The sequence below is a fragment of the Vitis vinifera genome, chromosome 10 (genome assembly GCF_030704535.1).
Source record: "Vitis vinifera cultivar Pinot Noir 40024 chromosome 10, ASM3070453v1".
In the NCBI taxonomy this organism is placed as follows: Eukaryota; Viridiplantae; Streptophyta; class Magnoliopsida; order Vitales; family Vitaceae; genus Vitis; species Vitis vinifera.
Genome location: NC_081814.1, coordinates 4805186 through 4820394, shown reverse-complemented (window position 1 = coordinate 4820394; position 15209 = coordinate 4805186). Strand labels below are relative to the sequence as shown.

Here is a 15209-nt window from a genome sequence, read left to right as displayed (position 1 = left end):
TAAAGTTGCCTAATCGTATTCCTTTTTTATATTTCTTCATTTATTTTTCTTCTTGTTATTGTTATTGAAATTTTAAACTTTGTGAGGGATTGTTGGAATTTTGATAAAATAAAGTTTAAAACTTTAGTTAGTTTAAAAATAGATTAAAAATATTTTATACAAATTAATTTGGTAAGTCAAAATCTCTTAATTTATAATTGATAATTTTTAATATTTCCAACCATTAGGTTGAGAGTTTTGAGTTTTAAGAAGAATTATATATTATGTTTTATCTATTAACTCTCTTCTTTTCATAGACAGTTATATGTGGACGGTTTTGTTAATCTTCATGTGAATATGCGAAACATTGCTAGAAAGGTAATAGTAGCTTTAAGACAATGTGTCTACACGTGCCTCTTCAAATCAAGTGAGTTTTATTTCAGTATTGATCTATTATCTAATTTATGTGTTTAATCTCATTTTGGTAGACCATTGCTTAAATTGAAATGCCCAATGGTCTACAAAAGCAACATTTGTTGATCAACAAAGGCATCTCTTCTGTATTCAATACCTAAGGATATTAACCATGCAGGCAAAGTGCTCAATTAGAGGAGTGATCCCATAAGCTGCTCTCAATAATTCCTTCTAAAATCAAACCCACAGGGCTACATGTGGAAAGCATACCCATGAAAGTTACCTCATCTCACAGTTGTCCACGCCGTATATCTATACCACTTGTTGGGGGAGTGTAAATATATCAATAAAATACCACACAAATAAAATAATTCATATACACAAATGTATAAAGCACCTATCTCCACTATGCGAAAGTAAATATTATAGAAGACATAAATGAATATAACTACTCCATACAAACCATCCCATGATTCTCCATTCTTTGATTTGACAGTCCAAGCTGAACATATATTTTCATATATTCATGGAAGATTTTCCAATCCCTATTTTTCATCACAAAAAAATAAATAAAACAATTTTATAGATAAAATAATTTGTTTATATTTACTCTCTCTTTCTTTTATCCATGACTGTTTCCAAAAGCCATCACGACATAAAACATTAACATTCATGGATGACAAAATTAATGAATTATAGCAGCCAACATGGTCTAGCTCTGCATTGAATAGCTTGAAATACACAGAACAGAAAAACTAAATCTTAGAAGATGTCCAAACGTCTCCTTTTTAGTAGAAATAATATGTGATAACAGATGGAACTTATGCCTAGACCAGACTTGCAGTTGAATCTATATATCTAAGTGAATTTCAATTGAATTATTTCCGAGTCCATTGTATTTACATTTCTATGAACACTAGGGTATATTTCTGATATATACAACAATCAAGTGAATTAGAAAGATGATCTTACCCTTAAATCCAGTCTACCTTTTTCGGTATATGATCTTACCCTCTGCATTTTCACGCAGAATATTGCGTAAAACTTCATTGGGAATGTGCCTCCAAATTTGAGGATGCTTCAATCGATGACCCATTTGAGCAAATGTATGGGCAACTCTATTGCCTTCCCTATAGATATGAGTGATCAAGAAATTATCAAGCTCTGGTATAAGCAACTTTATATGACTAACCTGCTTTTGAGCTTCTGCAGATCTAACACGCCTTCCTTGCATGATAATTTCAACTAAAGACTGCAAATCTCCTTCAAGCCATACTTGGCTCCAACCATTCTCCAGTACTAATTCAAGGCCTCTCCGAAGGGCAGCCATTTCAGCAATGGTGCTAGTGGTGTGTCCTATGGATTCAGCATAACCGAGTAAGAATACCGCATTATGGTCCCTAATGACTCCTCCAATGCTTGCTCTTCCTGTGCTACATTTGCAGGATCCATCAAAGTTCAATTTGGTCCATCCAATTTGAGGTTTCTCCCATGCCACTTGAATCGCATTCTCGTGCCAGTTCCTTGAGAGCAGGCCTACTGGGCCTACTGGGTTCTTTATCAGCCTGTGGCACCCCAAAATCTTTGACAAGGTCAACATCATTTCCAAATACTCCTCTGTTAAATGGTCATCTTCTCATATTTTGGTAAAACAGAATGAGAAGTACCACTTGTCATTAAATTTTACAACTGCAATATTGACATGCACTGCAAATCATAACATGGTCAACTGATGTTTTTCTGGAAGTGCTGCTGGAAAAGAAAAAGGAAAATAAAATGACATGGTTCAAGGCCATGAAAATGGCTTCACAAGAATTTATATTAAAAGATTGGAGTGGAGAGGAAGCAAGGAAGATTATAGAATTTCAGAGCAAGGCAACATTCTGATGCCCAGATAAGGGGTTTGGCATCCTTTAGGATTTGAGACCCTCAAGAAATTCCCAATTTCTTCTCATCAAAGAGTCTTTGTAGAAAGCTTTACTGCATCAATATTATATAGAGAAGAAGAGGTTGCACGGGACTTTTGAAAGTGAGAGTTAGACATGTTTTATCCAATGTTGACCATTGAACTATAACTGTAAATAACCGCTTTCATTCCATGGAAGAAACTTCTATTTATTCAGAGAAACATAACCGCCTCTATTGGTCATCCAAATTTTAGAATTTCATCCAAAAATTTAGGGAAAATTTTATTCCATTTCAAGAGGGATAAGATTCTGAATCCATCTTTGTGGCATGTCCAAGAAAACATTAATTTTAGCAAACCTGTTCCTTCTGCCCATGAATTTCTAACTGATTCATGCCATGTCCTCCAAAAGGGGAGCATATCCCAGATTTGTTGGATTTAATTAGTAAATGAATGAACTAAATAAGAGCTCTTGTAAATTTGACATTCACCCATATTCTAAAAAATTAATGTAGAAATTTTGAGCGAAATTAGCCTGTTGATTGAAAATAGGCAAACTAATAAATTTCATGGATTTGGATGTGATAATGGAAATAAATTGAGTGGCCAAGAAAACCTAGTTGCTACAATGACATATGTCTGATCTGTTTCTTTAGCTTCAATCACAACATCTGATCAGATCATTAAACTTTTCTTTTGTGCATAAAACATATTTACTACCATGTGTACACTTGCAATATTTCAATAGCAATGACAACAAGAAACAACTACCATTTGAAGAGAAGATGAAGCAAATGATAACATTATACTAGATATAAACTAACTACAAGATGTTAATATATTAAAGATTTTAATTATTACTATCTCATATTGACTATGGATAAAATTGAAGAGGAATTGACTTTCTCCATCATCGGCACATGAAAAGCTAGATCTTTAAAAGCTTTGTTTACCAATGAGCCACAGCCAATCAAGGGCTACACCAGAAAATATGCCGCCAAGAAGACATAGTACAAGCAAATTGCCCAAGGCATTTTGCTCTGGTCCCTACAAAACCAATAAAAATTCATAAACATAAAATATGAGTAAAACTTGTAACTTTAAAACTATGGTTTTAATTTTTAATTACCTTGTAGCCTTTGGGTGCATTAGTGAGGATACAAACGGTGAGATAACCATTGGATACTCCCAAGAAGGATGTGAGCATTATCATCCATCCTTGATCACCATATTTTGCAGTGAAGTAAAATGCAGGGATAAATAAAAAGCGAGCAAGAACTCCAACCATAAGACCTTTTCTTGGCAACCTCAAGCATTTGACAAGGGGAATGTATCTAGATATAAAATCCCACACATTGTACATTGCAATGAGAACAAGTGGGTACCTAAAAGAAATCATCAATAAAAATTATCTATTAATCTTTCTTTTCAAATATATGAAATCCAACTCTCCAATATTTCATTCATTTATATAACATTAGACATGCTATCTTCAATTTGAGATAAAGAAGGGCAATATCTCCAAATTACCTTGAGGAGTATTATTATAATATAACCACAAAAATATGCTTAAAATCGAAATGGTTCTTTCTTGAAATTCTTATTAAGATACATGCCATAAAAGCTCACTCCAAAGCAAAGGAAAACAAAATAGACTAATTACTTATACCATATCCTTTTTAAACATAGGGGATCATTTTATTCTTTATCAAGCCCTTTGAATAAATCAAATAAAATGGTTTAGTGAAAAATGTAACAAGCACTTACCATGATCCTAACTGGTGTTTTCCAGTATTTTCAAACAAAAAACCAGGGAAAATTGATAGCGTCAACACATATATCAGAAATAATTCCAATGCATAATCTATGTTTTGGAAGAATAATTGTTTGTTGCTCAACCGCTCTTGTTGTTTAGTATCATCAACCTACAAAATTTCAAAAAAAATTCTGAAATTAGAATCTCAAAAACATCACTTATTATGGGTTAAAAAGACAATTTCATACTTCTCGGCTTTGTTGTGTTTGGATGCCAACAACAGCAAGGTCAGCTGAAACAGTTTTTGATCCTTCTAAGGCTGCCTTTCTGCGATAATGCTTCACAATTGGCAATTTGGGAAAAAAGAATGCATAGAGGATAATACATAGAAACTCCAAAAATGTAGAGATTCCTAGGAATAACACTGCAAAAGAAAACAATGTAAAAAATAATAATCAGTAAATAATTTTTTAAACGTCTTGACAATTAAAAGAAGTCTGACTTTCATCTCCTACATCTAGTATCAAGAAATTATAATACGTGTTCAAATAATAAATGTGCACCAAAATGATAAAGAAACAACATAGTATAACAAAGAATAAAAAAAGATTTCCAAATGATAAAACATTAAACTAATAGAAAGACACATACTTGCACCCTTGCGTTCACCACCTGCAGATTTATCAAAGGCTGCTTTTGTCATCAGCCTCAAAGCAGAGGTTAGAGCCCCTGATGCAGCCAAGCCGGCTAGGAAGGACTGCAGGGTTTATGACGAGAAGATTCATAAGGATGATAACTTGAAAAGCCAAGAATGAGATCATTTGCATAAGAAAATCTAGTCTTACTTGGATGAATTCAGGACACATAAAGGAGAGATCTCCAACCATTCCACCTTGAACATGTGCATCTGCAACTCCAAAAGCACCCACAATGACACATATGCCAATATAAGGCGCTATCCCTCCCCGTCCTGATGTGGCTAAATCCAACTACGCAGGTTACAAGTAATGATAGGTGAATTGCAGCTCTCCAAGAGCATAAAAACAACACCAAACAATTACTGATACTTACTACTACAAGCAAAAAGGTGCTTGCACAGAAAAGAATATATCCGGCTAGGTTCCTCTTTCGGGTGTCGATCTTTGCCTCGTTGTAAGCTAGTAGTGCCATTGTACCAAGAGCAAATGGTTGATAAACAAGAGTAAGAACTCTTGAAGGATGGTATCGCTAAAAAGAAAAAGAAAAAGCAAAACCTTTATCAAATCATTTACAAATACAGTCCAATTTCTTCAAACCAAGGACTTTCATATGTTAAAATGGGTTGCCCACTAATGGAAAATAGCATTGCCTAGCATGTGATATTCACAACAAAAGACCTTAAACTAGATCCTATCATAATCAAGCATTTACCACAAAACAATCCTAATTGTTATGCTTTTCAAAACATTAACAAACAAATAGTTCAATAATCTAATAAATCTCAAGAAAGTGTGAACTCAAATCTTAAATTAAAGCGTATTATCAATCTTCAAACCAAGGACTTTCATCCATCAAAATGGGCTGCCCACTAATGGAAAATGGCATTGCCAATCCAATCAAAATCAAGCATTTTCCAAAACATTAACAAGCAAATAATTCAATAATCTAATAAATCTTAAAAAATGTAAATTAACTCAATTCCTAAATTAAAGTGGTGGAACTAAAAGTTTAAAAAAAAAATAAAAGTCATACTTACTGGGAACAAGTTGTAATAGTAATCTCCAATTGTAAGCATACTGTTCCATGATACAAGGGACCCGAGTCCAAGAATCCAACATACCAGCATTGCACTAGACTTTCCCTGATCATTAGGACAAAAGATTTAAGTATCCTATATTTGTCTACCAAAAAAACAATTGATTGAATTGTTATAGAAGTCTTCTCCTCTAAATAAAGCAGTGAAAGTGTTTTGAGTCATAAACCTCAAGCCTGGCTGGAGCTGCACCTCCATTAGCAATAGTCATGGCTTCTACCCTGTAAACAATAACAGATTTGATATCATTTAGATTAACCTTCAAATCGGATGGATTTTTTTAGCAAAGAAAAAAAAAACCAATGATGATAATCTTGAATTCCAAATACATGAAAAGAAGTATGCTCTCAACTGATTGTTTATGAGTTTTTCTCGAGCAAGAAACTATGCAACAATTATTAAGGAATGAACAACCAGTTGAAAAGATCTATTGGGTTTCTGATAAAAATAAATAAAATATGAACTACCAGGTACTCAAAGGATTGAAGTTCTTCAAGTAAATATCAAAAAACCTGAAATTATGCAGGAAGAATCCAACCCTGTGCAAAATGAAATATCAGTAGAAGATGATTATAAAGCAGGGACTTTACTGAGAGAAGAGTAAGATAAGGAAAAGGCTCACTCTCTTTAGGATGGGTGTGGACTTTACAGTAATTTGAAACAAAAAAGAATAAAAGATTCTGTCTTTAAAGATAAATGGAATCTGAGATATGATTGTCACATGAAACTGATGTATGGGAGCCAAAAAAGAAAAGGGTTGAAAAGGGGTCTCAAAGAATCTTCAATTGGAAAGCTTTTTTGTTTGGGATAGCAGTACTGTTAGCAAGGAAGGATTACCTTATTCAAAAGTATGAAGCATACAAACATGTGCTCTTATCCTCTGCCATCATGCACTACAGCCTGTCTTCCAAAATCAAATTTATTTAACTAGTTCTGCTCTTTCAATATGATAATCACGAGTCATTGTTACCTAATAAAATATAGGGGGTTTAGTTTTTGCTCTTCTGGGAATTCTTATTCAAGTTAGGCCACTGATATATGCAGATATCTTCTTATAAAATCATTTGCCATTGGAAGAATATTCCCTATATGAAAAAGGAAAATAAACAGAAAGCTCCATCTCATAGAGGCATAAGTTCAGAGAGAAGGGCCAAATATAAGAAACAAAGGAAGCTGTCCACATATGGTTCCTTTTAACCTTCAAAGGGACAAGGCTCTCCCATATCCTTGTGTTTGGTTGCAGCATTTGCCCTGCTCCTATCGGAAACATGAACCAACTAATTGTGAATTCGGGTCGACCTTTAGGTCTCATTAGAGTAGAGGAATTAGATGCCTATGAGTTGGGAAATTTGTTCTTTTTCTCCATTCTCAAACAGGAACAGGGTTATTATGAATTAATTCTCAAACAGGATCATACACCCATAAACTTTTGAGCGCATCCCAATACACAGCACCGTTTATCTTCCCTAGGAATGGGCCTTTGTTAAAGGCATCAAAGTTAAAAGCATAAGTTCCGAGTTCTAATGTGAGCAGAGCAACTAGGGGCTTCCCCACCAAAGATGAACCTCACCTTATCCTCTCCTAACTTGGTTAGGTTAAGAAGTGACCATGACCCATAACCATAAGCTCAACAAAGCTGCTACAAATATTCAGTAGGTGACAAGTTAAAGGTCACATTCACCAGTAAAGCCTTGTGGAAGACCCAAAGGGAAAAAGGTGGGAATGGAAAAGATGCAAAAACCAAAAAAAAGGCTTCAACACAAGAACAAAATCTAGCCTAATCTCCATGCTAATGGTGACCTCACTTGGGGAAAGGCCGAGACCAAGGCCACTCAATTGTCTTATAAGAGTAGACTTTTAATTGGGTGATCGTTATAGACCTTGAGGTGCCTCTCAATATTAAAGTAACTAAATAAATAAAAATAAAAATAAAAATAAATAAAGAGGATAGTGATATATACCATTCTTGAACTATTTAGTGATTATTTAGTTGGGATATGCACAAAACTATCGTAAAAATTAAAACTCGCTTCTATCAAAAAGTTAATTTCAGTTTTCTTTTCTTAGGAAGGTGATTGAAATTAATTCTTTATCAAAATTTGATTTCTTCTCTATTACACTATATTAATTATTATTATTATTATTGAAAAATTTTAATTTATGGGTAGTCCCTTTTGAGGTTAGGTCTTAGTCTGCAAGGGCTTTACTCACCGACCTAAAGAGACATGACAGTGAACTTTCCTTCAAGCATTCTTCAACTTGCTAAATTGCTATTACAGGCTTGTACGTTATGTTGATACTTCAACATCTATAGAAGTCGTAAAAGATGTCTATTTTTCTCCACAGCATGGTTGGACTAATGAACTTCACTTAAAGATTCTGTACACACTGAAGCAATAGAATCCATGGAATGTATGCCCACCTCCCAATATACAAAGCCACAACCTTAGGATTAAACAATAATCAATTGAAAAATAATTAATGATAACTTCTGCCAAAAACATTGTTTTTAAAGAAAGTTATGTCTGTCTTAGTCATTTATAATAAAGGTCAAACCACCTGGTTTTATTTTTAGTTTTGTTTTCGTACTCTTCCACATCTTTTTCTTCAAAGCTAAATTCACTTGAAGATCAAATCATCTTATTATCTTTGTGTTTTACTTTTTTTTTTTTTTTCATTTCATTTTTTTCCTTAATCTTAAGACTTCGTTTGGGATTGATTATAAACCATTTAAAATCTTTTTTCTTTTTTTTATCAGTTTTCTCATTATTATATTTAGAATATGTTTAATATTAATCTTAAGAAATATTTTTAACATTTCTATCATGTGAAATTTTTTATAAAAAAAAAAATTGTTTTTAAGTACTAAAAGTTGGTGGTATCACTTTCTAAAATTATTATCGAAAAACATTTTAATAAGAGTGTGTTTGACAGTGATTTAAGAAAGTGTTTATAATATTTTTAATATTTGAAAGATAAAAATTTTCAAATTTAAAAAATGTTAGAAATATTTTTAGAATAATTACCACATGCACTCTAAGTAGGAATGACAATGGGGCTGGTTGGAGACGGGTCGCCCCCATCCCAACCCCGTCCTATTTATTAGAAACAATTCACATTCCCGCCCCGTTTAACTTTTTTTTAAAAATTACTTTAAAATTTTTTAATTACATTAAAATAAATATATTTTATAAATAATAAAATTATTATATTTTTTATGACTTATTTTGTTAAAATTTTTTATTATTATCTATATATTAAAAATAGTAAAATAAAATTTTAAATTAAATTAATTTTAAATTTTAAATTAAATTAAATTTTAAAATTAATTTTATATGTAAACGGGGTAGGGCGGGGCAAGATGGGGCAATACCCGAACCCGCGCCGAACCCACTGCGGGTTTCAAAAAAAAATTTCATACCCATCCCAAACCCGATTATTAAATTTAAACCCCGTCCTATTAGGGGTGGGACAGGGCAGGTACCCGAAAAAACCCGTCTCGTTGTCATCCCTAACTCTAAGGGTGTGTTTGAGAGTAATTCTAGAAAATGTTTCTAAAATATCTAACACTTAAATAATAAAAAAATTTTAAATATTAGAAATAGTAAAAACATTTCCTAGAATCACTATCAAGCAAATTTTAAAAGTATGTTTGACAATAATTTTAAGAAGTATTTATAACCTTTTAATACTTAAAAATTAAAAATTTTCAAATATTAGAAAAACTAAAAACACTTCCTAAAATCAATACCAAACGTACTCTAAGAGTTTGTTTGGTAGTGATTTTAGGAAGCGTTTTTAGTTAAGAATATAAGAAAAATTGAAAAAATCAACAAATTGATCCAAACCAATCAAAACCGATCATATTGGTTTGATTTTTAATCATAAAAAAAGTTGATAAGGTTTGAAAATTTTGAAAACCGGTCTTGTTGATTTGGTTTTTGGTTTTCTTTTCTCCTAATTGATAAAAACCAAACCAAATCGATATTTTAACATTTATATATTATTGTTTGATATTTGATTTTTTTTATATTGGATTATATTAAAGTAATCATTGTCTTTATATTATAGTCAAATTAATTCTAAATGCATTTAATATATTTTTAACATTAAATCTTTCAATTATTTTTAAAAATAAATTAGATTTGGACCCTAATTCAAACTCAAATTAATGGGATTTGGGTTCAAAACAAACATAAAATTATAACTAGATTTAGTACCAAAAAAGGTTATTAAGTTTGATCGAAATCAATCTACAAAAATCAAACCAAACTGACCTTAAAAAGCTTGGTTTGGTTCGATTTTTTTCACTCCAAAGCTGGTAGGGTTTTTATTACATAAAAAACGAACTATATCAATTCAATTCATTCTTTATCCAAAAACCGATCGAATCAACCTTATTTACGCCTCTATTTTTAGTCTTAAAAATTATTTTTTATAAAAAATTAAGTGTTTAACAAAATTTAGAAAACACTTTTAAAAATCTAAAAAGTCACTTGTAATATTTTCTAAAAACACTTTAATATTTTCATTAAAAACATTTCAAATAATGCAATTGAAGACATATCTCTCTTTAAAAGTAATATGGAATGTTTAGTAAGTATTTTAACCAAGGCATTATCACAGTAATGTGGAAGAAAAATTTGGTTTGCAGTACGGTTGGAATTATGAACATGACCTCAAAAGAAGATCAATGTATTAATTCAAAATAAATTGAAGGTGGGTATAGTATAGTCTTATCTCAGCCCAGCTATATGTAATTTACCCCATATAAATCCCAATTTTCAATTGGGTATCCATTCATTTTTCTACTTTGAAATTTATAAATCAGGCCATTCAATCACTTTTTTTATATTATTTTTTTCTTTCAAACAAACTGGAAATGTCTGGAAATGTCCACCTTGAGCTGCGTAGAAGATAAATATCAGAGCAGCTTCTATATTAGATAATTTTATTTAAAAATTCAAATTTACATTTGAAAGTAGGACTTGGCATTTTCTGAAAAATCTAATTAAGAATATGTTTAAGGAAAATCCTAAAATCAAGAATAAAAACTAGAAAATAAAGAGAAAAGAACTGTTGATTGGACAGCATCGTCTATTATAGAACATCATCGATTCAATTGTCTTGTTGTTTTTAGTAAGTGGTGGAGCTTGGTTCCTTGGAAGGCAGGTATAGATTGAGCTGGGCCAGGCTTTTCGGCGATCCATGGTGTGACAGGAGGGCCTCCCTCGTTCCTTCTAGAAAAATAAGGCCTCCTATAATTTTTATTTTTTTATTTTTTATCTTATCCTAGTGGGCTTTTTCTCTCACTTGTCTAGACAAACGACAAACAACACATGAGCCCATTTCACCACTCCCTTGTTTGTCAAAATTTACCAAATGTTGACTTTGATGAGCTTGGACAAAATAGAAAGTCAAAAAGTTGATTCATTAAAAAAAATTTAATATTTGGGTATGCAAAATTAAAATACTTTCAAACCATTTTTTATTATAAAAATTCACATAAAGGAATGAATACAATTATTTTAAATGATTTTACATTTGAGAGTTATTTTCATTAAAATGTTTTTAGTATGTAATTTTTACGAGAAATTATGATGTGAATAAAAGAAATACATTTGATAAAGTTTTTAATAATATTTTATATTGAAAAAAAAAAGTGATTTTTGAATGCCCAAAATCTTGTTGTTTAAATTTTTTTTTTTTTAAAAAAATCAAATATTAAAAAGTCTTAAATCAAATCTAAATGTAAATCTTTGTTGTATAATAAAAATTAATTCTATATTTATTAATTTATTGTTCTTTTAGGTAAAATAAAAGGTGAGGATTAAAAAAAGAGAAAATAAAAATCTTTATCAAGCATGATTTCCATCGGGTAAAAAAGAATAATTTTTCCAAAAGTTAATATATAGGGTGTTGTATTTTATTTTAAAATTTCATCAGTGGCTACCGGCTACACGTAAAAATATAAGATGGTTTGGTGGACTTTTCTTTATAAACCACGAGGAAGTGGAATTTGACACGTGTAATGATGCTCTCTCACACACGCAACTCACAACTACTCACAGGACCCAATCGGGAAACGCACTCAGAAGTGCGTGTGGGCTTTGAGTGTTTCTACTTTCTATAAATAGTTAAACAGCAGATGGACAAACGAAAATCCCACGTGCAACCGACCCCCAAAACTGCAGAAGGGTCATAAAAAGCTAAAAACCGACGTATCAGAGTGGTGATTGGACGGTGAGGGAGACAAAGGGTGAGAATAGCATCTCCCAGAAGACGAAAGAGGACTGGGGGGCCACGTAAGCATAACACAATTGTGAAGAGAACCCGTGGAACCCACATCAGCCGTCCATCTTTAAATTGGTATGCTTTTTGCTTGCCTTTCAAGTCCCACCTCCCCAACTCGACCTACCGTCTCCTAAATGTCCCTCTAGAAGATGCCTCTCCCTCATCAGAAGCCAGTGGCTGTGGCTAATTTTCAATCAACAGAAGCCGGTGGCCGTCCATCTCATGTACTGCCAATAATTTCTTGACTATTATCAATTTTTAGTGCGACATCCTTATTAGAGATTTGGAAAATTAGTCTTATAAAATGGAGGATGATGATTCTCAAAATCCTAATATATTAATAAGATTTGACAATCATTTTTTACCCTCAACTTGCGCCGCCCAATAGCCCATGACCTTACAATGAATCGCTGATTACATCACCCTCAGGACCTAGCAGCTCACCCACTAAATCTTTACTTCTCATGTCTGCCCACAGGGGAAAAAAAAAAAGCAGCTATTCTCTTTATTTTACTGCAAAACCAATCATTATATTAAAAATAATAATATTATTTGTTGAAAGAGAAATTTTGTTGGTTTAATCGGTGTTGGGAGAAAGCAAAGACAACTGACTAACAAATAAAAATAAATAAATAAATAAATAAATATGAAAGCAACGGCTGGCGTTGGAGACCTCCATTTTGAATTTGAATAATGAAAATTGGATAGCGTGGGTCCCATGTTACGCTGTCCGTCGTGTTTATATATGGCTGGTGACAGTCCATGGTGATTCCGGGACTTACCGTGGGTTTTGTCCCATCCAGGTAATCCATGTAGGGCTGAGGGCTCCCAGTTATAACGTGGCTTGTTTTTGTTTGAGATCACGGATGGAAACGCATCTGTGATGCTCATTCATGACAGTACTGTGATCAACTGGTGTTATTCCTCTCATTCTCGCTTCGTCACAGTACCGAATATTACTGGCGAAAAATAAAAGACAAGCTAACGCGATCTTTTCGACGCCTTTTCTTCCCGGAACCTGATACACTTGCTCTTATAGGAATGGCGTCGCATCACCCATCGGAGCTCGACTCCGTCGCCAGCGATTCGGTGGCGTCGTCCCCAAGATCAGATTATCCGACCCACGATATCCAACCACGTGTCAGATTCATGTGTAGTTTCGGCGGCAAGATTCTACCGCGGCCTCACGACAACCAGCTCCGCTATGTCGGGGGCGACACGCGAATCGTCGCAGTGCATCGGGCCACCACTTTCTCAGGCCTACTCCTGAAGCTGTCGAAGCTATCTGGTACAACAAACATCAGCGTGAAGTACCAGCTTCCCAATGAAGACCTCGATGCTCTAATCTCCGTCACTACCGATGAAGACGTTGAGAACATGATGGAAGAGTACGATAGATTGGCTCTTAGTGGGATTGGATTGAAAACGGCTCGGCTCCGATTGTTTCTCTTCCCAAGCGATGACGGCTCCAGAGCTAGTAGCATCAGCTCGCTCCTCGACGGCTCGAGCAAGCGCGAGAACTGGTTCTTCGATGCAATCAACGGCGGCGGCCTCGAGCGCGGCCGGTCGGAAGCGTCGTCGATTGTGTCGGAGGTTCCAGATTATCTATTCGGGCTGGATAATTCAGACGACATACAAGCACTGCCGCGCGAGTCCAAATTGAAAACTCGAACGGCTTTGGCAGAGAATGTGTCAGTCTCTGATCCAGGGTCACCAGCTCCGGCGATCACTTCGCCGTTTTGCTCGACCTCTTCCGGCCCCTCTGTGCCGGCAATCCCAGATCTTCCACCTGTAAAAACCAAACCAGATAAATCGATTCCACCAGTTGAAGTGAAGGATAACCCGCCTGAGGGTTTCGCAGATGTGATAGAACCGGCGATTCCACAATCGGGTGGCTACGCCGGCAATCCGATGTGGCATTACAACAACCCGGATTCCCATTATCCGGGTCAACCTGTGCACCAAATTCCAGTTTACTATGTCCCTGGCCCGGTCCCACCGGGTAATATGCCGGTTCAGTCTGTGCCAGTCCGGGCACAGTATGTTCCACAATACCCCGGACCACCGGGTCAGATCCCGGTCGGATTCCGGCACCCGGGTCCAGGCATGGGGCAAGTGTACGGTGGAGCAATTAGGGCAGTGGGTCCAATGGAGGGTTACGACATGCCAATGAGAGTGGTTTCAGATGGGATGAATCAGCAGGTATACTATGGGGTTAGAACGGCTGGCATGGTTCAGGCCTATCCGCCAGGAATGGTGGTGCCGGCTGGGGAAGAGTTTCAGGGGAATGGATCAGATAAAAAACCGGGTCGGGTCTCGACAACTTGAATCATTTGGTGAGTTTTAAATGTAAGGTGGCTTGTATTTGTGTTGTTAGAATAAGTTTGGGTTTGAGTGAAACTGGAATGTAAATAGGTTTCCTTTTTCTGTTGCTTTTGATTGAAGAGATGCATATATAAATTACAATTTGCCATCAAATGTTCTTTTTAATAAGAAATATTAAAGGAAAATTGTGATAAGATGTATTACAATAGGAATATGTTATCGACCAAGAACATGCCTAGTGTTACGCTCCATTTCTGGACCCCCGGGTCCACGTGTGATCTAATACAACAATATTCTCTTTGATGTTAGTACTGATCTACTCGTCTGTTGTAGCCATCCAACACTTGTATCAAAGTGTAGTCTAGGCTAACCCCGACCATATTGTGTCTCCAAATTGAAGCATAAAATCTGGTTGCCCAGTCGAACCCGAGCGGCCCAAAGTCTTCAGCGCGGTTACAACCAAAGTTTTTAAGGAAATTTTTGTAGTTATGTGTTGTGGTCATTGGGCTTTGAGTTCAAAGTTGGAGGAGGTTGACGGGAAAAAGAAACAAATAAGGCCTGTGGGCTGAGTTCAGAGCCCCATTGAAGGCAGGGGTTCGATTTAGCCCAAGTTGTCATGTTACTGCCTGCCAAAGATATCAGACTGGGCCAAGTTTTGGGCCTCTCGTCCCAACTTGTATATTAAAAGAAACGCTCGTATTTGTCAATGAAGTAGAGTACACTAATTCTAACGATTTTATTTT

The 15209-nt window shown here is 34.7% G+C and overlaps 2 protein-coding genes across 6 annotated transcripts; one reads left to right on the top strand and one right to left on the bottom strand.

Moving 5' to 3' along the window:
* Positions 1 to 3010: 3010 nt before the first annotated feature.
* LOC100256745 (equilibrative nucleotide transporter 3) lies at positions 3011 to 6911 on the bottom strand. Of its 5 annotated transcripts, XM_010648059.3 has the most exons (11): positions 6685 to 6911; positions 6360 to 6386; positions 6017 to 6068; positions 5791 to 5895; positions 5127 to 5282; positions 4901 to 5044; positions 4707 to 4812; positions 4304 to 4479; positions 4067 to 4224; positions 3429 to 3684; positions 3011 to 3346 (listed from the first exon to the last, which is right to left on the bottom strand). In XM_010648059.3, exons 3-11 carry the CDS (start codon positions 6056 to 6058, stop codon positions 3236 to 3238), a joined length of 1254 nt encoding a protein of 417 aa, XP_010646361.1. In that variant the 5' UTR covers positions 6059 to 6068; positions 6360 to 6386; positions 6685 to 6911; the 3' UTR covers positions 3011 to 3235. The 5 variants fall into 5 exon arrangements, with proteins under 5 accessions (XP_010646361.1, XP_010646362.1, XP_002270728.2 ...); XM_010648060.3 differs by lacking the exon at positions 6360 to 6386; XM_002270692.5 differs by lacking the exon at positions 6685 to 6911 and having other exon boundaries at positions 6360 to 6476.
* A 5619-nt stretch (positions 6912 to 12530) lies between these two features.
* On the top strand, positions 12531 to 14619 carry LOC100261837 (protein PAL OF QUIRKY). The gene has a single exon (XM_019218116.2). The coding sequence runs from the start codon at positions 13183 to 13185 to the stop codon at positions 14467 to 14469; it is 1287 nt and encodes a 428-aa protein (XP_019073661.1). The 5' UTR covers positions 12531 to 13182; the 3' UTR covers positions 14470 to 14619.
* Positions 14620 to 15209: the final 590 nt, after the last annotated feature.

Coding starts and splice junctions, on each gene's coding strand:
- LOC100256745 (XM_010648059.3), bottom strand. CDS start 6,058: ATGACTATTGCTAATGGAGGTGCAGCTCCAGCCAGGCTTGAG. Junction 4,480..4,706: donor TGGTGAACGCAAGGGTGCAA/GTATGTGTCTTT, acceptor TTTCTTTTGCAG/TGTTATTCCTAGGAATCTCT. Junction 4,225..4,303: donor AAACACAACAAAGCCGAGAA/GTATGAAATTGT, acceptor GAAATTTTGTAG/GTTGATGATACTAAACAACA.
- LOC100261837 (XM_019218116.2), top strand. CDS start 13,183: ATGGCGTCGCATCACCCATCGGAGCTCGACTCCGTCGCCAGCGATTCG.